Below are 26,428 nucleotides of genomic sequence, written 5' to 3' on the forward strand. Positions count from 1 at the left end.
CTCCCCTTGCAGTTTGGGATGCACCTTCTGAAGAATGTTCAGTCCACGTGTTTAGGACTCTGGCTGTGATTTCTGCTCCCTGGTGAGCTCAGTGTGCATTGCTGCTTTCAGCAGGAGCAGCTGGCCCCCATCCCAAGCAGCTGATCACCTCACATCATTGGGATATGAGATTTATCTTGAGCCTTTTGCAGATATGGCTCTCTCATAAACATGTAGGTGGACCATGCACTATATACTGCGGAGAGGGGATCTTCACACTGGAAACTGGTCAGATTATTATCTGTAAGAGATAATCAAGGAGGTGCCAAGCATCTGCACTGACCAGTGACATCCATGAAGTCCCTCAGCCATTTGCAATTAAAAATTGTTCTACAGCTGGCTTAGTTGGCTATAACACTTGTTTTTCAGCAAGGTCCTGATTTCACTCACTTTTATACATAGTTTTATCGAGGTCAAGTAATTCCTGCTTTCTCCCCAAGGGCTAATTCTCTTCTGCATACCACAACTGCAGACAGGTTTGAGAAAGAGTCACAAAATGTGGTTCAGTCAACCAAAGAGCAAAGTTTGTCCAAGACAGCAGAACTCGTGCAGCTGGCTGAAGTGCAGGGATGGAGAAGGAGAGAGAGCAGCTCCTTGCAGTAGTTCAATCCTGTTGGCGGTTCTCAGACTGCAGCAGATTTACTCTGTTCCTCTTTCGAAAAGGAAAGGGCACCTACTTCATAAGCAAGCGATTAGCTTTCAGTCAAACTGCAAAGAGCAAAAAGTACGCAGCACTGCCATGCCACAAAGAACTGCCCAATAATAAGTAAGGTAGAAATGGTGATACATCCCACCCTGTGCCCCTGAGAGGCACGTCCCTGTTTCTGGGTGCTGGAAGGGGTGGTGGGACCAGGCTTTTCACATCAGACGAGAAGCGTAGTTGAAGAGCAAGGAGTGCATCCCTTGCAGCCCACCATGCTTTCAGCAGCGGTCCTGTTCATGCCCTTGTCCTCATTGCAGCTTGGATATGGGTTTTGGGAAAGGCTGGCTGGGGGGCTGCTCTGGGATGCTGGCATGCCTCTAGCCCCTGAGTACCTGGATGATTCTGTGGCTTTATGGGCATGGCAAGTAGTCAGAAGTGTGGGTGGTGTCTGAGTAACTTGAATACATGTCCTGTAGTAGCACAGTGTTCCTGGTATACTCTGTACGTACAGTTTTGTGGCCTGGTGGCAATAGTTATGTGGACATTTCCCCTTCTAGGTGCAGTCTACAGTTGCTTGTCCATAGTTGGCATCCCTTAGATGGTACGAATTCCCCAAGTCAGTCACTGCTACCTACAGCACCTCCACCTCCTCCTGGTTTTTCCTCCAACCTCTTCAGTTTGAAGCAATGTGGTCAAAACTGTGTAGAAAAGAAAAGAAGCCTCTTCAGGATGTTTATAAGGGGAGTCTAATTTGTCCTGTTTCAAACCCAGAGTGTTAGCTTTAAACAAGCCCCAGCACTGGGCCTAGAATTGTGGAAACCCAAATGTAATTTTTAGCTTCAGAAAAGTGACTGTGCAGATGCCAGAGCTGGGAAGCCCAGGGAAGGCTGAAGTCACAAGGAAAACATTTATTTATCAGTTCATGGGAGTATTTACATGCAGTAGAGTTAAGCCTCTAAAGCAAAAGCTCTGTGGGTAGGTAGCAACCCAGCACTTGCGCAGATTGTCATCTCCAAAGCACCAAGCAAATGCCTGTTAACTACTACAGCAGGCTCTGAGGCTAACAGGCAGGAGTTGGTGTCACTGCTCTACAGGGGAGGGAGATTGAGTCAAAGAAGTGATGCAGTTTTCTTGGGATGGAATACAGTCGTAACACCATGGTGAACAGTGCAGCTTTCCCTTGCCTTTACATTTGTGTACTGCTGAAGCTGCTGTGCTCCTAACAGGGACCACACAGACACAGGCTGATTTGGAAAGCAGGTCTTTCCCTCTAAATGTTTGTTTTTAAAGCACTGGCAGGTGAGCATGTGCAAAGTGATGTGAAATACTTGCTGTCCACTATAGAATCAGAGTAGTTTGGGTTGGAAGGGACCTTCAAAGCTCATCCAGTCCAACCCTCTGCAACGAGCAGGGACATCTTCAACTAGATCAGGTTGCTCAGAACCACATCCAGCCTGGCCTTGAGTGTCTCCAGGGATGGCACATCCGCCTGAGCAACCTGTGCCAGTGTTTTACCACCCTCGTTGTAGACAATTTCTTACACAAGTCCAGCCTGACTGTCCCCTCTTTTAGTTGAAACCCGTCACCCCTTGTCTGTTGCAGCAGGCCATCCTGAAAAGTCTCTTCCCATCTTTCTTATAGTCCCCCCATTAAAAGGCTACAGTAACGTCTCCCTGAAGCCTTCTCTTCTCCATCTGAACAACCCCAACTCTCTCATAGCAGAGGAGCCTTCTGATCATTTTTGTGGCCTCCTCTGGACCCTCTCCAACAGGTCCATGTCTTTCCTGTACTGAGGACTCCAGAGCTGAGCACAGGACTGCACGGAGGTCTTACCAGAGCAGAGCAGAGGGACAGAATCACCTTCTTTCTTCTTCCCCTTTTTTTTGTCTTTTCTTGTAACGTTATTTTGTCCTCAGTGTTGGCCATTGCATTTCTACATGCCGTGATGTGGACACAAGAAATGCTGTCACTTAACAATGCCCCAGCATTAAAGATGTGAAGCGTGAGTCTCTGCTGGTGCAAGTTCTGATTTTCATGCAGCACCTGTAGTTTTTGTCAGATGGTGGAAGCTTCTGAAACTGGATGGGTGTCTTCCTTACAAATGACACCTTTGTTCTCAAAGAAGAGCTTTAATTGTGCAATGCTTGATAAATGGCGCATCAAGAAAGTACAGCAGTTGTTAAGGGATAAGGATGAACTGAGGTTAATTATGACCATTATTACCTGTAAAAACACCATTTCTGCACTGGGATAGCTGCCCCACCTGGGGCTTTGATGCTTTATCCTCATGTGCTGGGGAGAAGCAGCTGCTGCTTGAAAGCCAGCAGCCAGCCCTGGGCAGCCCTGACAGACCCCAGTGAGCACCCTGGGAGATGGGCCCATCAGCACAACCCTGTGCTCTCCTGCTTTATAGAATCATGGAATCCCAGACTGGTTTGGGTTGTAAGGGACCTTAAAGCTCATCCAGTTCCAACTGGATGGAAGGGACACCTTCCACTGGAGCAGGTTGCTCGAAGCCCCTTCCAGTGTGGCCTTCAACACTGCCAGGGATGGGGCAGCCGCAGCTTCTCTGGGCACACAGTTAAAAGCAGCAGCTGGAGATAATTCACAGACAGTCAGAGACACCCACCCAAAATACTTCATTGGAGGACACCACTTTGTACCCACACACACCTCCAGGGAGGGAGCCACCAGCACTTGTGCTGTGCCCTTCTGCGCACATTGGGGGCATGTTCAGCATCTCTTTCACAGCCTGATGGGGTGTAAGTGCTGCATTGCTTGACTTGTGAGTCCTTGCAGCAGAGTGGGGTCTTGCTGGGCCATCAGCACGCTGGTTTGGGGTGTCTGTGGGCTTTTTGAAACGTATCTTGAGCTGCTGATACAAACAAAACAAACAAATCCGCTCCGGCTGTTGGTCACAAGGCTGCTCCCAGCTCTGCCTCCTGCCTCTGCTCCCTGCCCGTCCCTTCGCAAGCTCTGCCTCGCAGTTCCTTTGCTGAGCCTCTTGTGTCCTTTTTTATCTCATTGGCAGATCTGAATAATCACACAAAAGTGCTTCTGAAACTTTTCCCAGTTCTTCTCTGTCACTGGTAATGCATCCAGGGCTCGTACTGAGAGCTGGCTGTGGGGCTGGCTGCAGCCGGGGAGGCTGCTCCAAGGATGCCGCCTGGGATCCGCGCGGCCTGACGCCGAGCAGACCCGTTTGATCCTTGTAGGGGGTCAAACGCTTGGCTCGAGTCTTTTTCTTTATGTTTGTGTTTCTGTCAGGCAAATGGGGCTGAAAAAAGGAACAAGAGGGACCAAAGTGGAGTGTTCTCATGAAAAAACCCCATCGATTCCAAACACAAAGCACCATTTGTGTTCAGATTTGGGGGTGAGGGTAAGGACAGCACTGCTCTGCTGCTACAGCTGACTTGGGTTTCTTCAGCTGGAGAAATGCTTTGATTCTGTTCTATTGTTAATGAACTACTCTGAGAAAAAACACATTTGTAAATTAGGCAGGAGACGCCTTCAGGAATCTGCACAGGCTTCTGCCAAAGTTGGCAGTGTCCTTCTGCTTCTCATGCTCTCAAATTCAGTTTCTCACATGTCTGGAGACCAACCGGATGATAGGTCACTGCTGAGGAGCTGATGTCCCACCAAAATCTTGTCACAGAAAACCGATACAGCCAGCACGAAATCGTAGAATCCCAGCCTGGTTTGTGTTGGAAGGGCCCTTAAAGCTCCTCCAGCTCCAACCCCTGGCACAGACAGGGACCCCTTCCACTAGAGCAGCTTGCTCCAAGCCCCTGTGTCCAACCTGGCCTTGAACACTGCCAGGGATGGGGCAGCCACAGCTTCTCTGGGCACCCTGTGCCAGTGCCTCAGCACCCTCCCAGGGAAGAGCTTGTGCCTAAGAGCTCATCTCAGTCTCCCCTGTGGCAGGTTAAAGCCATTCCCCTTGGCCTGTCCCTACAGGCCCTTGTCCCAAGCCCCTCTCCAGGTTTCCTGCAGCCCCTTTAGGCACTGGAGCTGCTCTAAGGTTTCCCCTTCAGGAGCCTTCTCTTCTCCAGGCTGAACCAGGGGGGCTCTGGGCTCAAGCTGACACTGAAGCTGGGTCATGGGGAGCTTCTTGGCAATCAACTACCCCAAGTCCTTCTCCTCAGCTCTGTTCTCAGTCCGGTCTCCCCCAGCCTGTGTTTGTGCTTGGGATTGCACAAGGACCCCCATGGGTCTGACCCAGGGGCAGGATCTTGCACTTGGCCTTGTTGAACTCCATGATGTTCATGTGTTGCCACCTCTCCAGCCTGTCCACGTCGCTCTGGATCCCATCCCTTCCCTCCAAGGTGTCGACTGCATCACACATCTTGGTGTCATCAGCAAACTTGCTGAGGATGCTCGATCCCACTGGCCACATCACCAACAAAGATGCTGAACAGCGCCTGTCCCAGCACTGATCCCTGAGGAACCTCACTGAAAATCTTATTCTTCTCCTGGCACAAGTGTTCTCAAGGGGTTGTCTCTGTCAGTCTGTCCTTATGGAAATTCCAGTCTGTATGCCTGTGTTCATGTGGAAGCCCACAGACAGTTCTGCTGATGTAAATACCTGGTGATTCAAGCTCTGCTGGGGGCACAGACTGGAGCTGGTTCGTATTTTAGTCACAGATCACCTGAGGTGTTTCAATGGCTTGATTGCTTGGACAGTTTGTACTTGCAGTTTCATATATTCATAGCAGCTTCTGCCTGCAAGTAGCTGTAAATGGCCAAACCTCATCCAGAAGCCATGTGGCAGTTGGAAACATTGACTGCATCTCTTAGAGGGCCACTTGAGTCTGAGGTCAGTTATTTTTACTTTTCCATTTTGTTCTGGTGAATGTTTGTTCCTGCTCTCAGACAATAGCTCCCACCACACCGCAGTCTTCGCTCAGGCTTTTCAGCCCTCCTCCCATGGCAACCCATGCAGCACCCAAGGGTCTCATCTCCTGTACTTTAGCTAAATATAGGCTTTTCAAGTCCTAATCCATACCTTTACAAAGCTTAACAAGCTGAATCCAGTGGCATAAGCAGCTGACGCAGCTTTATGGGCAGAGGAATCCTCTACGTTTTCTTACACTCAACTCTAATCTGCCAGGGTTTAAGTTTTCTACTGCTTAATCTGGTGTTCTACTGCCTGTATGTGCTTGACTCTGAGGACTGGATTGTTGGGATGACTTTTCCTGTCTGCAGACCTACTCTTCAGTTTTCCATGCTATCTGCCCAGGGACATCCAATCATTTTGTCTTCTTTCAAGTAAATGTTTCATAAAAGAAGCCATCAGCCGAATCTGCAGTCGCTTTTACACAATTCCAGTGTAACGTCCTGTTTACCAGCTTATTTACAGCCTGAGCTCATTGAAAAGGAGAATTCCCCTGGCTTTGCTTGCAGAGCTTCTCTCACCCTGTCTTCTTTGGTTTGGAGGGAGCTGGGTCGCATACACACACTGGCAGCTGCAACAGGATGAAAATATCCACAAAGGTTTCTGGCAGAATCTTGTTTGACAAAACATTTTCAATGGTTATAACAAAGATTTGTTTCCATATCCAAGCTTTTGGCTTTGTCCGGCTTGGTTGCAGACTCAGTATGGGTTTTGTTGATTTTGTTTTCTAAAAGCAAGTCAATCTGTGGTTTGTAGCCGTAATGTGTACAGTTACACTTCACTGTGTGCCTTGGATTCAGAAGTGGTTTCAAACCTACCTCTATAAACAGGGGGTCACGGTTTATTTTAACAGCTACTCCTCCTGTTCCAAACATGCACGTGTTTGTGTGTGTGCTCACGTACAGGCATCAAGATTGCTGTGAGCTCCCTGGAGCTGGAAGCAGGTTCATGGCAGCAGTGATTTACAAGGCTTAAAGAAGCATGGAGGAGGTGACATGCATCTTCCTGCCTGCCAGCAGCCGAGAGGTTAGGGCCTTCCTGCATCTAGACCATCATATTTAGTAATTGCTGGTGTAGCTGACCTTCGTGAATTTCTCCAGTTATTTGTTTGTAATCTTGGACACTTTGGTATTGTCCTAAGGAGCTTGAACACAATGAGAAGGGTTTGAGAGACTCTGTCAGATCTTGGCAGAACTGACCTACCCTGTTCCCTTGCCAGTGGGAGACAGCAAAATTCCTCTCCTCTGCTTCCTATGGGTCATAACCAGCAGGTAACAACTCTGAATTCATCTTCCCACACCAATTCCCACCTTGTGCTGCCAGCAGGATGCAAGGAGACTGAACTGTACCATATGCATAGAGGTGGCATTTCCATGCTCAGTGCCCAAACCCTTTCTCTGGCAGAAGAGATGGAGTGGTGTTTTCTGCCACCTGAGGAGCACTGAGAGGCGTTTCAGGTGGTGAAGAAGAGAAACTCCAGGAGAGCTCTTATTGCAGTGAGATCTGCCCTTGTTTGTGCGGCTGGTTAAGGTGAGGCTGACTTTATTGCCTCTTGTGGATCTTCTCACCTGGTTGAGCTCTCGTGGAGCCATGGCACCAGGGCTGTATCTCATAGCACCCAGCTGAAACTCTTCCTCTGTGCTGCAAATGTGCCTTGCAGCCTAGGCTATGTCAGACTGAGCAAGCAGGAGCAGAATCTTCCCTGTGAGGGTGCTGAGGCGCTGGCACAGGGTGCCCAGAGAAGCTGTGGCTGCCCCATCCCTGGCAGTGTTCAAGGCCAGGTTGGACACAGGGGCTTGGAGCAAGCTGCTCTGGTGGAAGGTGTCCCTGCCCGTGGCTGAGGCTGGGACTGGATGAGCTTTAAGGATCCTTCCAATCCAAACCAGTCTGGGATTCTGTAATTCTATGAATCCCATTGCAAGGAGCAGCACTGTGCTGGAGTTTATTTGGCTGGCTGCTTGGTGCTTTGGCTGCACAGCAACTTCTTATCTTGGGTCTTCCATTCCTTTGTAGTTTGGTTTTGTTTTCCCCATTGCTGTGTTCTGGAGGCATTCATCGGCATGCCTGCGGGCTGCTCTGTATTGTTGCATATCCTGTGCCATCCAAAATCATCCGAGTGGGTGTTCCAAGCAGCTGCCATGGTACAACCCATCTTCTTAGCAGCCAGAAGCGCTATGAGCTATGTGTCTTCTCCTCATCTTCATACATTGTAATGGATATGGAACCCATGGAAGTCTTGCGGATGGTATACCTCGCCAGGAGGCTCTGATACCTAGCATCTGTCTGTACATGCTTGGGGAAGATGTTTTCTTAATCAGGCTTCCATGGGATGGTGCTTGGAGAACTTTGTGTAGATACAAAATGGTCTCCCTGGGTAAAAAGATTCTTTAGGACTCTCTGCCACATTTTAATGGAGGTCCACAGTGAGCTGGAAGGGAGCTTCTGACTGACAGCTATTTTAGCATCACATCGGGAATGTTGGATGCGAAAATTCCAGTCTGACTATACTAGTTTGAAAAGCACCTAAGCTTTTCTTTGAGATAGCTGTGAGCAGTCAGCTTAGCTGCATAGTAGGTGCTTACTGGGGTTTGGGTTTATTCACTGTTAGTTTTGTGCTTGCATGTTTGGAGGTGGACTCAAGCTAATGTAATATTTGCCTTTATGTATTCCAGCTGTGTGGGTGTTGAAGAAGAAGAGGCACCAGATATCGACATCTATCATTGTCCAAATTGTGAGAAAACCCACGGGAAGTCTACCTGTAAGTACAGCGTCCCAGCTGGTCCTCAGACATGGTTCAGGTTCTCTGTGTTTAAACAACAGAGGCTTTTTTTTCCCCATTCCAGAAAGACACACCTAAATATCATGTGTCATAAATAATGGAATTCAAACTGCGAGGTGAAAAAAGATGTTAAGGGGAAAAAACCATGGGCTGGATTGTGGAGCTTTGGATGCAGCTCCCTGCCTGGCCTCAGACACCGTGTGCGAGCTGATGCAAGGCACCTTCCTGGGCGAGTTTTGGTCCCTAGTCTCAGCAGTGAAAATGCTCATAGAATCGCAGCCTGGTTTGTGTTGGAAGGGTCCTTAAAGCTCATCCAGCTCCAGCCCCTGCCACAGGCAGGGACACCTTCCACTGGAGCAGCTTGCTCCAAGCCCCTGTGTCCAACCTGGCCTTGAGCACTGCCAGGGATGGGGCAGCTACAGCTTCTCTGGGCACCCTGTGCCAGCACCTCAGCACCCTCACAGGGGAGAGCTTCTTCCTAATGTTTCCTCTGAATCTAATTATGCTTCCCTCCTCACACAAGTGAAGAATTGTGAAGGAACTTAGTACTGTGGACTAGAAAAATTGTACAGGGACATCTCACTGTAATACAGTGAGCTTTGGAAACTACATGGTGTTTTTGTCTTTGGATGAGAAGAGTAAGAAACAGTGTGTTATGCTTGGCCTGGATATAAAACTATAGTGATTTCAGTGGCAGTCAAAATCGTGGGATGCACTGAGGGTGCCAATTCTTGCAGTTCTGTCTCAGGAAAAAGGTCTCCTGAGTAAAAGTGACAGTTGAACTCAGTGGAAGTTTTGTCTGGGAAAGAACTGCAGGATGTTTGCTTTGGTCAGATTAATTCACAAATTCTTCCTATTATACAATGGGGAGGGGGGGCGGGGGAGGAAAACAATCCCTGTAAAAGATGAAATGTTTTACTTGAAAGCCATTTCTTGTAAATAAGCACCAATGATGCAGAGGTTTTTTGCTGCTTTGCAACCTGACAGCAACACAGAGGGGAGCAGCACTGTGTTCATCTCCCAGGAGCCAAACGAATCACGTTGCTCCTTTGATAGTGTGAACTAAGGGACGGCTGGAAACTGGCTTCTGCTGGGTTAAAATTCAGTCATTTGAAAACCAAGCAAGTATTTGTGCACTGCCTTAGAAGTTACGGTGCGAAAGATTTCTGGGGGAAAAGGGAAGAAGTCAGAAATGTTCATTTTGGGGGGCAAAAGTGGGAATCATTTTTCCACTAAGGCTTTCTCAAAATCAAATATGAACTGGGAACCTGAATGACCTGCAGCAGTTCCTGCCTCCCAGATGGTGTGGGACCCAAGCAGGGCAGCCACAGATTGGGCAAGCTGCAAAAAACCCTTGGGAGGCTTAACAAAATCAATATGGCCCTGATTTAAAAGACAGTTTTTCTAATGTTTTGTTGGAAGATTTCTGTCAAACAGTGGAAATTGGTCAAAAAAATAACCACAAATTATCTTCAAGTGACCTATTTGGAATTAGAATGTGTTGTGTTGATAAGGGGGGTATGACTGCAGATACTCACAGGCTGTGACTGACCTGGTGCAGAAGCAGCAGTGCAGGATTTCCAGCCCCTGTGTTTTGTGTAACATTGAGATGTGTCTGATGCTTTGATTTCTTTCACTTTGGTTTGAATTAGGAATGATGCAAAGCACCTACTTTTCAGTGTGAAGGGGGGGAAAAAACAGAAACAGCAAAAGTTTATAATCAGGAATTAAATATCAGTTCTATAAAAACTGTGTTGCCATATCTTAGAATTCAAGAAATGGATGTTTCAGTAATAAGATCACAAGTTTGTTGCACCAGTTAAGATGAGGAGAGTTGAATCGACACCTATTTTCTGATACTTTAAGAGGGTTTTTCACTAGCCAGTTCTCTTTATCCATATTTGTAGAGTTATGGATCCTGTTGACGAATGAGGCTGTTATCCTGCAGCCCCTCCTTGCGGAGTGCACTAGGCCAGGGAAGTTGATGGATTCAATGAAGGCAGGAACAGCTTGGCTTAATGCATTTCATCATCAGGCATTTGTATGCAGGGCATCTTGCTCCCTACCACTGGGCTCCTGTGAGATGATCACTTTCGTTTGCTTCGTAACTGGTACAATATGTATTTAAACCAGTTATCTAGCACAATCAGTTTTGCAATAAATGAGTAAGAGTTGTTCCAGAGCCAGTAGTTCGCTGGTAGGATTTAATGGTTGCAAGATTAGCAAAAGGAAACACAGACACCAATTGTCTGTTATGCAACTCGCCTGGATTTAAAAATACACATGTATTTCTGGAGCACGCATTCCGCAATATATGTTTTCCAGATGTCAAATTTAAAAGTCATTTTCCTCCTCTTACATTTTTCCACTTCACCAACATGGCTCTGTGGCTACTATTGCAGAAGATTACTTCCTGTCATATGACATTTGAAGCCATTTTGGTTTAATGAAATTTGTAGGGACTCCTCTTTGGGAAAAAAAATTGTACACATTCATGCGAAATTTTCTGACACCATTGAAATCAAATGTGTTTTGTTGAGGCAGACTTGGCTCATTTCTGTAACACGATCTGAAGTGGTTTTAGTTGGATTGCTGTCTCGTTTGCAGCAGTGAAAATCAGGAGGCGTTCTGGGGAACCAGTGAAGTTACATAGGTGCAAATAGACCAAAGTCAGGCTGTAACCGTTTCTAAGTAGTTACAACCTTTAATATATACCAATAGAGAACTAAGAGGCTGCTTCTAGGTATCCTGTCTTCGTAAATATATTTGGAATAATGATTCCAAAAGGTAAGTATACTTTTGAAGTGCAGAATTAGTCATTTTGAGGTACAGTTTTCTTAAACATACACTCCCTCTTCTCTCTGATGGGTTTTCTGGAGAAAACCCTTTTTTTGGACCAGGTTATACTTTCCAAAGGTCAAATTTGGATCAGAAGATTCTTCAGAGAAAGAAATCTGTAATCAGTTAAGAAAAAGTGGCCTTTGTGGCCAAAGCTCGTATTGGTTGCATGTGTTAGTGGGCCTTCAGTGAGAACTGTGGTGTTCATGGTAACGATGAAACATAAAGAGATTGGCTGAAAATAGGCCAAATATTGACTGTTTGATGTAGCATGATGGACTACAGCTTGCTGCCATTCGGGAGATAGCACCTCCTGGGGAGCCTTTGGGTGGCAGAGGCATTGTTGTTGCTGCTGCATCAGATGTGAATGTGAAAGGTGGATGTGAGAAGTAGATGTGAGGTGAACGGGAGAGGTGGAAGCCTGCCGGTGCTCTGTGCTGAGAAATAGCTCTCTGGTGCTTTCTGAAGAGTTGCAGTGAATTTCTCCATTCAGCACCAAATTGCCACTTTGATTTCTCGACACTTGGTGCTACCTGAAGTGCAATAAAAGAACACACTAATATGATCAGCTCTTTAATTTTCAGTGTGGCAAGTGACACCTGTTTCACTGTGACTTGTGCTAAGAGTCCCAGTGTTGGCTTGGATCTGCTGCGGGGGGGCGGAGGCAGCCGTTGGAAAGGGAAGGAGAGGAGGAAGGTTTGGCATTCATGTAGGGCTTGTTTCCTTTGTTACCAGGAGCATTGAATTAATACACTAAGCCTGAGAGTCATTAAGATAAAGAACTAGCAGCTTTAATGAATATATCCAGCTAGGCTGGAGAGCTGCATGGAACTAATAAAACCAACATGCTTTGTGCAAAACCTGGGGTGGATTCATGGGGAGATAACTTGAGTTATTCCAGGGTTGTGGTTGGGAAAACAAAGTTAGCTTTTCCCGAACCTCATTTCTTATAGCGGTGGCCTCCAGATTCCTTTCTTAATGAAAAAGTATGTGGACCCATCTGAGCGTGACTGTGCAAAGAGTGAGGAGTGTGCTGTCCATGCGTGGTTACTGAGGAGTCCAGTTTCTTTCCTGGCTGTTTTGAACAGCGAGAAAAGCATAAGGAATCTTGATTTTGGGGGTAAAATACTGAATTACGTGATGTAAAACAAGGATGAAAAATAAAAGTAAGATATGACATATGAAAATTCTGCTAACAGAGTTTTGAAATGATACAAATACTCACTTTGGACAAAACCCAATTTACTACCAAAATGAGCGTGTCTGGACAGACTGTGGAAGGAGGAATAGCTGAGGGAGAAAGTGCTGACTAAAAGGAAAAGCTGGACCAGTTTTTCTTGCTCTGTGTTATCTGGTTGTCAAAGAGGCAAAGCAGAACTACACTGACATTTGACTTACTTATTTGTGCTTATCCCAGCTGACCCTTTTTCCATGAGAACTTGCCTGTATGTCTGTCACCCCCTGGCAGTGCAGTTGAGAGGCCTTCTGCTGTCATCACCTCAAGGCCTAAACCTGGCTTGCCTTTCAAAACCTAGGAATAAGAGGAGCTCTAAAAATTGCATTTGTGGTGCCCTTGCATCTTTTTTTTCCCCTTTCATTTCTTTTTCCTTTATGTGCACGTGTATGTGCAGGGCGTAAGGCAAAGCCCTTCAGAATTGATGTCAAATCTGCCACTGCTGCAGATTTGGCACAGGCCTTTAGACTAAGGTAATTCAGGACAGATATGTTCATAAAGATCTATACTGCATATTGAGAAGGCAGAAAAGTGGCTTTCTGAGAGTTTCATGATAAGGATTAAGTGTGTAGTCTGGCAAGTACAGAATGTCCAGAGCCTGTGTTTGCATAAAGCCTGTGGTAGCTGTGCAGCTCAGTAATTACCCGTCTGGTTGCCCTTATGTTACAAAACGAACACTGTTCAGTCTGTAATAGATCTCCAGGCTACAGTATAATTGTCTAATGGTGAATTGAGAGCAGTATTAAAATTTGCACTGCAGCATAGTGGGGGTTCCCTCTTCTCTGCTTGCATAAGAAATGAAGACTTGTCCTTCCTTCGAATGTCTTAATAATTATCTTCTCCTGAACATACAACACTGTCCAATTCATTCTTTTTCAGTGAAAAAGAAAAGAAATTGGCATAAACATGATACTGGACAGACAACAGAGGTTAAACCTGTGCAGAACGGGAGCCAAGTCTTCATAAAAGAGCTTCGAAGTCGTACTTTTCCAAGGTAGGTTGTTCAGCCCGTTTCCTTTGAAGCTGCTGCTGCTCCTTGCTGAAAAGCTGAAAGCATTGCACAGTACAGAACAAAGAAGTTTAAATGAACACTGTTTTATTACAGATGTCCCAGGCTCTTCCCTTTTTTATATCTGTGCAGCCATATTCAAATCTGCTCTTGGTTGAGCCCCGTTCCTGTGGATTTCCACAGAAGCTAGTACTTGTGAAGACAAGGACAAGAACATGTTTGGCCCCTACAACATTCACTTGCATAAAAAATTAGCCAATTTATTGCATAGAATTATCGAGTTCTCAAAAATACTAATGGTTGTGCTGAAGTGTGTCTCCATCTTGAAAAGAAGAACAATGACATCCTCAGTTGCTGCAGTGACAAAGGCTCTCTTATTTGGGGTAATGAATAGTGCTAATTGTTAGGTGACATGTTCCACACTTTATTAGGCTGCTTCACAGCCATTTGTAAGAGTGATGATTTTCTTCTGGTTCTTTAATGTAGGCCTTAGCCAAATAAATCTTGAATTATTAATGACTAATTATTTTAGAAGAATCCTCAGAGACTGGTAAAGTGTGCTTGGTAAGCACAAAACTTCTTTCTTCTTTCCTTTTTCCTTTCTTTTCCTTTTTCCTTTCCCCTTTCCCCTTTCTTTTCCTTTTCCTTTTTCCTTTTTCCTTTTTCCTTTTCCTTTTTTCCTTTTCCTTTTCCTTTCCATTTTCATTTCCATTTTTGTTTTATTCTATCCTTTCTGCCCCTTTCCTTTCCTTTTCTTTGACCTGGGGTGGCCTCTGAGATTGCCCTCACCTCTACAGTATCTTTTGAGTCACTCCCAGACTGTAAAGCACCAATGAGGACCCTATTTCTGTTTCTTTCTCACATAAACAAGCACATAAGAAAACTCTGCTGCCAAATTCAAGTTTCTGAGACAGAAGGCTCCATAGCCAAAACAAGCACCTTCAAGATTCAGCCTCTGACATCTTTAGTTGTGCCATAAGTAAGACGAAGTCTTGTGAGAAATCTTCTCTTCTGAAGAAAAGGAATGAAATCTGTAGATGCTCACAGAGCAAACCTCATTGCTCATCACTCAGAACACGATGAGCAGAAAAAGGGGGTCTCAGTTTGGAGACAGAAACATCATTGCTGATTCCCAGCACATGACAGTAAATTACAGCCCACAGTTAGTCCCTGGGTGAGGCTTGGATCAAAAGGAAAGTGGAGAGAGCAAAAAGACAGAAAATATTATTCATGTAATTCCACTCCTGAATGTTTAATACCAAGATAGCATCAGAGTAGTAACAGTAGTAGTAATAATAATTAAATAGATGGTTCACATGCTGCAGTGTCAGCACCAAACTCTCCATTTTAGCACAATTATTACTAGATGCTGTGGTACTGATCTCTCTTTACCACTATGTGTTAGATCCTGTGGCACATCAGACTTAAACAAGCACAAAATATATGTATGGACACTGTAAAGTAAGTGCAGAGGTTTAGTGATAAATCATTGTATGCTTCTGCCTCCTTAAAACCTCCAGCCTGTGCATGTTGCTGGTGTGTGGTACCAGTGCTCACACAAATGAGGTATAATGCATTATTAATGAGTTTTGCCTCCTCATCAGCCATTGCCGATTCGCTGTAGCTGGGGTGAGCCAGAAATAAGTTGGTTTTCTCCAGTTTATCCCTATTTGCACCTGGCCACCCTGTCCTCCAGGGCCAAACCCCACTGGGACAGCTTGAGCAGGCCGTGAGTGAGGGGATCCCCCTGTGTGGTGGGGTTGAAGGAGGAGCCCCCATAGCTAAAGGGCATCAAGGGCTTCACTACAGGTTGGGCTTCACAGACTGGTGATGGTGGAGAGGCCTGAGCTTGCTGGCCACCACAGTGGCTCTCACAGCCGCATCCCCTATCCCACTGGATTTTGGTGCTATATGAAGATGTGGGCTGTAGTTCAGAGCTGCTGCAGGAGATGGCAGTCATGTATTAGCCTTACCTGCCCAGGAGGTAGTGCTTTTTGGGGTGGACACTCACAGTTTTGCTGTTCCCACCACACCTAGCCATAGCCATGGCCTGCCACATGGTTTTTGGAGCCTAGCCATCAAACAGCACATGGGCTGGGTGCCTTTGGGACAGTGACTTTCCAGTCTGAATTCTAAGAGTTTTACTCTTGAAAAGAGCTAGAAATCAGACTTGTATTTCCCTTGCGAGCTGCTGGTGCGAATAGCTGGTGTTCTGATGGAGTGGCACATTCCTTCATCCTTTTGAAGCCCTCCCAGCTACTTGAAAATGATCTGCAGAGTATTTCCTGAGCAACTGATTTGACTACTTAAAAATTATTTGCAAAATATTTCTTGGGCAATTTATTTGAGATCCTGTAATGTTTTTGATTTTGCCTTCTTTAGAGCAGAGCATTTAACACAAATTTCTTTAAGATTCATCACAGGTAACTTGACAGTTGATAGTTGAGGAAAATGGTCTTTCACCATAAGCTGTTATTTTAGGAGTTTCCAGTAGTTGGTGCATGAGGCTTGAGCAAATCAGTTCAGGGTGATTTTAGTGTGCCCTGTGTGCTTTGCAGTGAATGGCTTTGGGGCTTTTGTCTTATGCACCTTATTTGCACCTGATGATTGCTTACTCATAACCCTTTCTTTCAGTGAGGAAATGCAGAATATGCCAAACCCCTCATCCCTGGAATCTGTCTTTACTTTTTCAGTGCTGAAGATATAGTGGTGAAAGTGCCAGGCAGCCAGCTAACAACAGAGTATTTGGAAGAAAATGGTTTCGCAGAGCCCATCCTCGTCCCAAAGAAGGATGGCCTGGGTTTGTCTGTACCTGCTCCCACCTTCTACGTCAGCGATGTTGAAAACTATGTCGGTGGGTATTTGGTGGCATTGTGCTGTTTGGACTCAGCTGCTTTTATAAATACATATATTTGTATAAAAAATTGTAAAATACACTTTAAAATATTGTCTATGTCTTGATATGTACTGATGTCAACATCTGTTATGTGGTGGTAGCTTGTAATTATCAATCGTGTGAGGTGTCCCTGCCCATGGCAGAGAGGATGGAACTAGGTGATCTTAAGGTCCTTTCCAACCCTAGCTATTCTAACATTCTATGATTCTATGATTCATTCTTGTTTCTTATATCAGCTTGACAGTGAGCCCAAGCCAGACTGCACTGTACGTAGCACTGCAGTAATAGTAGTAACAGTCATAGTAGTATCAAGAAATAGTTTCTTCAGGCCAGGTCTTAATTGATTACTGCCACCGCGCTTTGTACAGAAGGAATTAGTAGACTGAGTCTCCCACTCTGCAAAGGCGGGGCAATTTTTAACACTGGTGTCAGAGCTATTTTCATTGCTCATGGTCACTTGGATTCGTTTTGGCATTCTCCTGTCTCCACCCTGAGTAGGGTATTGTACTGTGTCTTCTCACAAGTCATCATGTCATCCCACCTTGGAAGACATCCCTTGACCAAGAGCCATGGAAGTTCTCTTCTCTTTGTCTCCACATCCTGCTTCCTTTAGCATGTGTGATCTTGTCTCTTGTCCTTTCTCCTCTGTGTCACTTCCTGTCTGATTCCATCTCCTTCCAGTCTTCTGTCAAGGCATCATCCGTATGGAGCCCTTACTCCAGCACCAGTGTATCTGTTTGCATTTCACAGTCCCAGCCCTTTATCTCTGCTAACCACCCCATCCTCCTGCCACTGACCTGTTCCCCAAGCTGGAGGATGCTCACCAGGCAGCCACTGCTGCTCTTGATCGTATCTATAGTCATGTTCAGTGAGATAACTACGAATAAAGGAGAATTCAAGACCCCTGATCTTATTGTTATCTCTATCCCATTGCTTCTACAAGAAACATATTTTCCTTGCCCATCTGGTACACTTAGCAGTTTTTTTGTTAGGACCTAGGTGCTCCTTATGCATCTGCTGGCTTTCTTTTAGCCTCTAGCTGAAATAATCCACCCTACCAATAGAACTGTTAGTTCAAAGCTGAAGGGAAGCGGACAGCTTGTTTAATCTGAAGCTGGCACCAGATTTAAAAGTGAATGGCACAAATATGCACTGGTCCAACCTCCATGGGGTTAGTTTGCTTGAATGGGATTTCCCAGGCAGGGATTTATCTCACTGTTTTGTAGTTTGTTGCATTGGACCTAGAATGTCTTTTAGAAACAACCTAAAGTAAGTAGCAGAGGACAAAACACCACAAAGGAGGCTGCCAAGTGCATCATTACTGTTCTGGTGTTCCATGAAAAACAAATGGAATTCTTTCTCTCTCCTAATGTGAAAAAAAGCTATGAATGAAACATTGGGAGAGGAAAAATACAGCCAATTAAAACTGAAGGGAAGAAAGACTGGAGAGATGCTTTTCATGCAAAAAGGATGAGAGAGTGTGCTTAGAAACGGGCTCTCTTTATAAAGCTCTGACTTTCTCCATGTGTTCTCTGGTTTGCCCAATGTACAATTCCATTAATTGACTACGACTGTTAGTATTAACACTGGGGATTTGTATCCAACAAGGTCTGTCAGAGGAAATGTATAGGTACTAGGAGATTCTCTATAATACAGAGACGATGGATTTTTTGATATGTGTAATTTGGGATAAAATAACAGTAAGTCAATTTTTTTGTGACACATCTGACATACCAGGATAAAAAAATGGGAATTTTCCTGCAAAACTCCTTCTCAATTATAGATTTATAAGTAAAAATTTAAAATTAAGCATTAGAGAACTTGCAATTTTGGAAAATCACTTTGACAAGATGTCCTGTGCAGTGTTACACACTATCTACAATCACAAGACTTTCACTGCATGGTGGGTAGGGCTTACTCTGTGGATATACAGGTATTTGCATATAATATTCACCAAGCAAATAAAACCCATAATGAAATTAATAGATTCAAAATAGCATTAATCTTTTAAAGATAAAAACTGCAGAAATAATTATGTCAGGGGCATGAATAGAACAGCATCATTTTATGCATACATGTTTTATGTTTATACACATCTTTTAGAGATACATCCTAGAATCCCAGCCTGGTTTGGGTTGACCTTAAAGCTCATCCAGTCCCAACCCCTGCCACGGGCAGGGACACCTTCCACTGGAGCAGCTTGCTCCAAGCCCCTGTGTCCAACCTGGCCTTGAACACTGCCAGGGATGGGGCAGCCACAGCTTCTCTGGGCACCCTGTGCCAGCGCCTCAGCACCCTCACAGGGAAGAGCTTCTGCCTAAGAGCTCATCTCAGTCTCCCCTCTGTCAGCTTGTATACGTATATAATATATGTATACATATATAGAGGTAAGATACAAAGAAGATCAGAAAATCAGAAGTTTGAGATGTTTCTTGAGATGTTAACTCACCCCCAAGCACACAAAATGGGGCAAGTCAGGCTACCCTTCAATCTCTCTTTTTCACTGAATTCATTTGTAGGACCAGAGAGGAGTGTTGATGTCACTGATGTCACCAAGCAGAAGGACTGCAAGATGAAGCTCAAGGAATTTGTGGATTACTACTACAGCACAAACAGGAAAAGGGTCCTCAATGTGACCAACCTGGAGTTCTCGGACACAAGGTAAGAGCCCAGCCTGCTGCACTATGTGGTGTCTGGGTGTGTGATTGTGTTCAGCTGGGAGAGGCTGAGCAGCCTCTGCTGTCTCTGGTGGTTTCTTCTTTAGGAAGTGCTGTTTAACCTTGGGACAGTGGCTTGTCACTCTGGCTCTCCACTGCATGATCCATCTGCAGACAGTTAAGGCAAGGCACAGCAGAACAGAACATTCTGTTACCTTTCAGTTTTATTTTAACTCCACCAGCATAGGCATAGTTATTTCAGTGCAACTGTATACTAGAACATAACTTGATGCTCCAGGAGTGAATTCTCTGCCTTGCCCTGACAGTGAATGACCACAGTCTGTTTCTCATATAATATTAGGGACTTGGATGCAACTTGATAGTTACTGGTAAGACCAAAGAAAGGAGGTCAGAGATGACCACAAAAGTATGATTACAGAATCTCAGACTGGTTGGGTTAGAAGGGGCCTTAAAGCTCCTCCAGCTCCAACCCTTGCCACGGGCAGGGACCCCTTCCACTAGAGCAGCTTGCTCCAAGCCCCTGTGTCCAACCTGGCCTTGAACACTGCCAGGGATGGGGCAGCCACAGCTTCTCTGGGCAACCAACAAATTCTTTGGGCAACCAATCTCCTCAGAGCCTTCTTTTTTAAAATGCGTTGGGCAGCAGTGAGCATCCTATTTGTACAGCACTGGATTGAGTACATCAGAGGTTGTTTACTGAAATTTGCTGTTTAAAGTAGCACAGTGAGTAAGGAGGTGAGGTGTGGCTTTAGGTATAGTGTAACATGTCACTGAAATCATTACAGTTCACCCATCCTATACCCTGTGTTACAGTTTTAGTTTCAGTGCTTTTGCAAGCTAACCTGCAACCTGTATGGCAGGTTACAACTGCAGTGATGCTGAGATCTCAGTGGCCAGTTAGGGGGTGATGGTACAGATCAGCTCTGAACTTGAGGTCAAGGTGCTTTACTGGTGCAGTGAGCCAGAGGTAGTGGTGCTGGAGATGAGACTGTCACCAGTCCTCAATGACAGGAAGCCTGTTATTCTCCTCGTGCTTTATATTGTAATTAGCTGCTGTAAATGCCTAAGATTTGAAGTTACTGCTTTGTGCTTTACAGAGCTGTATTCATCACCTGAGCTGTGCTGTTATTCCAGAAGTAGGGAGATGCATCTGTGACGTGCTGAAGTTTGTGCAACTGTGCAGATAATTTTTACAGTGCTTGCATTCCTTCTGGGGAGCTGGTGCTTCTGGAAAAGCAGTGTCAGAGAAGGAAGAGGTTCCTTTATGTAAAATGGTACACAGAAGATGATGAGAGTCAATATAAAAATAAAGAGTGGTTGTTGTGGGGAGAATTCCATTTTAGTGAGAAGACTTCAAGTGGTCTTAAAGCTGATGAATAATTACTAGCTTATGTTTTGAAAGCCATTACCTTTAACCCCGTAGTTAGTGTTTTAGGAGCTCACACCCATTTCTGCAGAAAGCATCTCCAGTAATTACAGGCTTCAAGGATTATCAAGATCTTCAGTTGAGATTTTTTTAGCCGTTATCCCAGAATAACGGGAGGTCTTTTGTTCTGCAGGTCTGGTGGAGCTGTCACTCAGCTCCTGCTGATTTAGACATTAATGAGCAAATATTTTATTTCTTAACATAGGCACTGACACTTTAATTGAATGCACTGCTCCATCTTTCCCTGCCATTTGAAATGGAGCTATTGTTATCAGTGGTTGACAGTGAGCATAAGTGACACATGGGAGCATTTAATTTTAGTTTGAAGTGCAGATACTCTTCCTGACGTGGTATTTTAGAGCGTCCAACAGTGAACATCCACCCCCTGCAAATATTAGTCCAAGATTTTGGGCTATTTAAACATAAAATTTAGCACATTCTGGGATTAAACACTTTCAATACCTGTTTATTATGCCACTACATCGTCTTAATGGTGATTTATAGTATATATTACATATTAAATATAAACATAAATTATATACATAATTTCATACAATATTAATATATGCTCAATGTAAATAAGTATGTTCACATGTATAAATTAGATAAGAAGATATTACATATGCTATATTTTAAATATATTCACATTATCAACCCGGATTAGACTTTTTCCTTCTTCTGAGTTTTTAATGTAATTTAATCAGTCTAACAAAAAAGGTCACTGTGATTTCCAGCATCAGATTGAGACTTATTTAGTCCTTAAGTACTAATGTTATTGTTATTAATATGAAGCTTAACTTGCAAACTTTCTAAGGTTTATGTAGGGGTACACACATTTCACTGCCCCACCTCATGGTGGAGAAGTGACCATGATCACAGATCTGTTGGTAACTGAGCCTACACAGCAAGAGGCAGGGCCTGGGAAAACACAAACAGCATAGACTTGATTAGAAATACTGCTCCTGAAGAAAGTCAAAGGACCGTTGCTAAGTTATCACATTTTAAAAGCCTTAAATCTCTGTCTGTAAAAAGATATTTGAGACCTTTTCTAAAGGCAGAGCAGTCCAACTGACACGCAAGGATTTCTGTGCCAGCATCAGAGTCACAGTCTGCTTTTTGTTCTATCAGGGTCCTTGTACTCACGTTCGTTTTCAATTCTCTCTGTAAAGGATGTCCAGTTTTGTAGAGCCTCCAGATATAGTTAAGAAGTTGTCCTGGGTGGAAAACTATTGGCCTGATGATGCTCTTCTGGCTAAACCAAAAGTCACCAAGTACTGCCTGATCTGTGTGAAGGACAGCTACACAGATTTCCATATAGACTCGGGAGGAGCTTCTGCCTGGTACCATGTCCTGAAGGTGAGGGCCATGTTTTTGCAGTGTATCTAGCAACAAACTAAACTTCATATGCAAAGGCCATCCTAAAATTCTCTCCAGACTTCAGGTCTGAGGCTTTTTAATCCTCATTCTTGCTGTATCCATAAGTAATATGCAGAGAGGTATATGTATTTAGATTAATATTTGTGTGTGTGCTTGTATCTCTGCCAGCATTGTTTGGTTCAGATGCTTGTTGCTAATTTTATGTTTTCTAATTCAGGGGGAAAAGATATTTTATCTCATCAAACCAGCCTCTGCAAATATTTCTCTTTATGAACGCTGGCAATCGGCAGCAAACCACAGTGAGATGTTTTTTGCAGACCAAGTAGACAAATGCTACAAATGCACAGTTAAACAAGGACAGACACTCTTCATTCCATCAGGTGAGCAGGCTGTGGCAGGTGAGGTTTCTGCTCATCTTAAAGCTGCTGAAATAGCTTGTCCAAAGTGCCAGAGGGATGCGATTTGATGATTTTCTCTGACAAAGCATGAATTCAGATTCTCAGCAGAAGTATAATTTCATATGCTTGTAAAAAAAACACCCAAAACAACAAAACCCCAGAACTTTTATTGCTTTCTATGAATATTTTAGCAGCCTTTAAAAAAATACAGCTAGTAAGTAGTGTTCTACTCTTGGTGTAGCTGGCCTGCAGTAACTCATGAGTTCTCCCTCTGTATCCAACTATGACATTGGTTCTTTTTACCGTCTAACAGGATTCATGTAGAATTACTCTCTGATCACAATTCCCTGCAAAATCCTTTTCATGATCATTGCTTTCTCATGACACAAAGGCACTATAGGTGCCTGCAGAAATGTGAGTGTGCATGTATGGTTTCACCTGAGAGTGAAAATCTGGGCCCCACAGATTTTTATGAATTACTTGGTAGACTCAGGCTTTCATTGCAGGTTACAGGTGGTGGATTTTGTTCTTCTTTGTTCCTGGAAGGATCTTTATAAGCATACAGAGTTGATCAGAAGATAGTGTAGAGTTGATACTCCTGTCCCTGTTCCTCACCTTCCTATCACCATGGACCATGAACAGCATTGCTGTTTCTAGCAGTCCATTACCTGTTGAAACTATGATCTGTTTGGGACAGGGATTTTCTTTCCCTCCATTTACCTTTAAGTGGTGCACTGCCCACTCAATCCATAACCTGAGAGAGGCTTCCAGGCAGCATGAGTAAGTAAGAGCACTAGTACTTGTGATTTGGAGGCAGCATCAAGTAGTGCCATCTGTCTATGTGCGAGCATATTCTTTTTACACACTGGAATTCTACTTTGACTGTAAAAACTGGAAAGCAGGTATTTTTCTCATGACCATATGTGGAGCAGATGGTGGGATAAACACCAAGCAATTTATAAGGATTCATGGAATCCCAGAATCCCAGCCTGGTTTGTGTTGGAAGGGACCTTAAAGCTCATCCAGCTCCAACCCCTGCCACAGGCAGGGACCCCTTCCACTGAAGCAGCTTGCTCCAAGCCCCTGTGTCCAACCTGGCCTTGAACACTGCCAGGGATGGGGCAGCCACAGCTTCTCTGGGCACCCTGTGCCAGCGCCTCAGCACCCTCACAGGGAAGAGCTTCTGCCTAAGAGCTCATCTGTCTCCCCTCAGGCAGGTTAAAGCCATTCCCCTTGGCCTGTCTCATCAGGCCCTTGTAAAAAGTCCTTTCACTAATTCTCTGATTTGATTCACTATATTTGATTCACTCTATGCATAATATGCAAAAGATTCATTAATTTGAGTGTATTTTTGTATGAAAACAAATGTTTGGAAAAGCACCCTGTTCCCAACACTACAATAAATTTAGTGTCAGAAACTGCCACAGATTTTTATGGGGATGTGAAAGCAGCTACCATTATGTAGCTGCTGCTGCTGCTTTTCACAGTGACAAGAAAGTAATGTCAGTGTGAGCAGAATGTCTCCTCTCACCATCTGACAGTTGAAGGTAGTGCTGGGATTGGGACTGGGAGGCAGTGGTACATAGCAAATCCCTGGGCTGGGCCTTTGTCATGCAAAACAAACAAGGGGCAACTTTGTGTGGATCTCTGTATGTGATTGGTGCTGATGTGGATTGAAGAGCTGTATTGGTACCTAGGAAGTAATCTGGGTTATAAACATCATGTTGTGAATAAAGTCTTTGTTACTGTCATTCCAGTTTTTACCCTGAGGACTCTTTCTCTTTTAGGTTGGATTTATGCAACTCTAACACCTGTAGACTGCCTGGCCTTTGCAGGACATTTTCTACATAGTCTAAGTGTTGAAATGCAGATGAGGTAATCTGTCTTAAGTATCTAAAGTTAGGTGGAGGTTCATTTTGTAATACACTGGCCATTGTCTCTCTTGTTGATTAACCTACACACTACGTTACTACTGTGTAGTTACTACTACACATGCAGTAACACTGATGGAGGTCTTTTGGGCAGTTTTGGAAAGTGTATCCACATTTGTCCCCTTTGACCATGTTCTCCTGTGCTGAGCTATTCCAAGCTGTCTTTACACCCATTGCGTATCTCATGGAAGGATACGTGAGGTGCTTGGCTCAATGTGGCCATATCCTGAAGGAAGAACTGTTAAAAACTGTCAGTTTTACCCTAGAACATGCCATTTGCCCTCTGGATAAGCCCCCACCTGCTAGGCTGGGCACTTTGCCCACTTTAAGACAATAAGTAGTCACTTCACTGATGCTGGACAAATGATGCAGTGAAACTATCTAACATCTGTATCCCACAGTTTCTTCCCAGTGTTACTTTTATGTTTTGCTGTGGTCTGAAGACAGAGTACATGGTAGCAGCACAAAGAAATGAAGCACTGCAAAACAAATCTCAGGCATTTATGTGCAGTGCTTGTCACTGAGGGACGTACTTGTGCCCTGCTATGCTCTGAGTTCATGTGGCTTTGTATTACAGAGCATATGAAGTAGAAAGACGGTTGAAAATTGTCAGTCTGACCCAGTTTCCAAACTTTGAAACTGCATGTTGGTACATGGGGAAGCATCTGCTGGAGACATTCAAAGGTAAAACTGCCTTTCTTTGCCTGCCTTAATTACTTAGCTTTGGGGGCCTGAAAGTAGTTACTCTTAATTTCTGCTGATGTGCCACATAGAAGATGGTGGCCAAAACCAGTCTTGAAAAACACTTTTAACATACCAGCAGAACATGCTGGTCTGGTCCAGCTCTTCCCTTAACCTACTGCCATCTCACTCTAGGAAGGACCTTAACTGTCCCTCTACCTGTGCCTAAGGGAAGGTTTCATCTTCCTTATAAACAGAGGAAATAGTGCCGTATCACTTTTTTAGATGTTAGTTTCCTGTCCAGTCTGGGTTCATTCCTTGTTTTAACCTCATGAACTACAGGCTCTTTCAGCTCAAGGCATAGAGTAGCACTTCCTTCTTCCATCATCCTGCTGATCCCCACTGAAGTACATGGGCATATCACAGAAATATAGGGCCAGGGGAACACCAGCCATGTGGCCAGTGGGAACACTGAGAATTAAAGCAAATTTTCCTATGAAATTCAATATCTTCTAAATCAGATTCCTTCGGAGTTGATCCGAACATCCACATGTGTGTGTTCTTCACAGATTTGCTCCTTGCCTCTGTTTCGCTTATTAAAAGCATGTCTTGAGGCACCCACCTGATCCTTTTCTAATGAGAAAAATGTGTGTAATTAATAAGCAAGGTGAAGGGTCCCTCTGAGTGCTGCCTGGAAGGGGCCCCTTTATGACCTACTCAGCAGAAACTGGAGTGAGGGGAGATGTTCAGGCAAGCTTGTGCTCATGCCCAAGTGAAATGCTTTGCCCATTATACCCTTTGTTTCCACACATTGGTATTTGCTTTTCTGGTCAGAATAAAAGAACTGCTGATGGTGCCTTTTTATTCCCACAGCCTAGGTTGTGTGAACATGGAAGCTAGCTTGAGTATGGCACCAGGAAAGGAACCGGAAGGATTGCCAATGCAGACATAACTTACAGGAACACAGTGTAGGAAATCTGGGTTGGATTTATGACACAGTAAATATACTCCTTATTACCATCAAGTTATAGTAGGTTGACCAACTTTCAAAGAGTTAGATTTCGCAGTTAAACTTTTTCAAATGAAAGACTTTATGTAAAACACCTTTAGCTCTCAGTGCTTGAATAGCATTGTTTTCTCCCCCTACTTAGGTTTGCATAAAGCTGGGCAACAGCCTCCTGCTCATTTACTTCAAGGAGCAAAAATTCTCAACGGTGCTTTCAGGTCATGGACTAAAAAACAGGTAGGAGAAGAAGCCTGTTTTAATATTGTCTGTTTGCCAGTCACTGAACAGAGAGCAAATGCCTGGACAAATAGTATCTCCATAGCAAACCAGCTAATTCTGAAATCCCAAAGGGAAGGGACTGGGAGAACATGGAAGGAGGGCAGTAGCTGGGATTTCATAGTGCCACGTGAAGAGGCACCAATTGAAAAGGTACCGTAAGAGATGATTTTAAAAAGTCACCTCTGCACACAGCTCAGAGGATACTGAATGGATGTTCCCCTGACTCTGAGCCTCTTCGTGTGCCAAGTCAATTAAGCAGAGGTTGTGTATGTGAGCAGGGCCTAGAGAAACATCTGCATTTTTGCATGCATAAGGTGCCC

General features: G+C 44.5%; 1 protein-coding gene across 4 annotated transcripts in view; it reads left to right on the forward strand.

Annotated features, from left to right (window-relative positions):
• The window catches only part of PHF2 (PHD finger protein 2), an 83,140-nt gene that overhangs the window by 34,036 nt on the left and 22,676 nt on the right, over window positions 1-26,428 (forward strand). For all 4 annotated transcript variants that reach the window (XM_057413791.1, XM_057413790.1, XM_057413789.1 and 1 more), the window contains exons 2-10: window positions 8,249-8,334; window positions 13,307-13,421; window positions 16,130-16,290; window positions 18,852-18,993; window positions 21,606-21,792; window positions 22,031-22,193; window positions 23,999-24,086; window positions 24,720-24,826; window positions 25,975-26,066. In XM_057413791.1, the coding sequence (XP_057269774.1) occupies window positions 8,249-8,334; window positions 13,307-13,421; window positions 16,130-16,290; window positions 18,852-18,993; window positions 21,606-21,792; window positions 22,031-22,193; window positions 23,999-24,086; window positions 24,720-24,826; window positions 25,975-26,066 (1,141 nt within the window). The remainder of the gene's footprint in view (window positions 1-8,248; window positions 8,335-13,306; window positions 13,422-16,129; window positions 16,291-18,851; window positions 18,994-21,605; window positions 21,793-22,030; window positions 22,194-23,998; window positions 24,087-24,719; window positions 24,827-25,974; window positions 26,067-26,428) is intronic.

This window comes from Pezoporus wallicus, unplaced genomic scaffold, assembly GCF_028554395.1.
Source record: "Pezoporus wallicus isolate ANWC-B61680 ecotype Strahan unplaced genomic scaffold, APGP_CSIRO_Pwel_v1 contig_8649, whole genome shotgun sequence".
Classification (NCBI taxonomy): Eukaryota; Metazoa; Chordata; class Aves; order Psittaciformes; family Psittacidae; genus Pezoporus; species Pezoporus wallicus.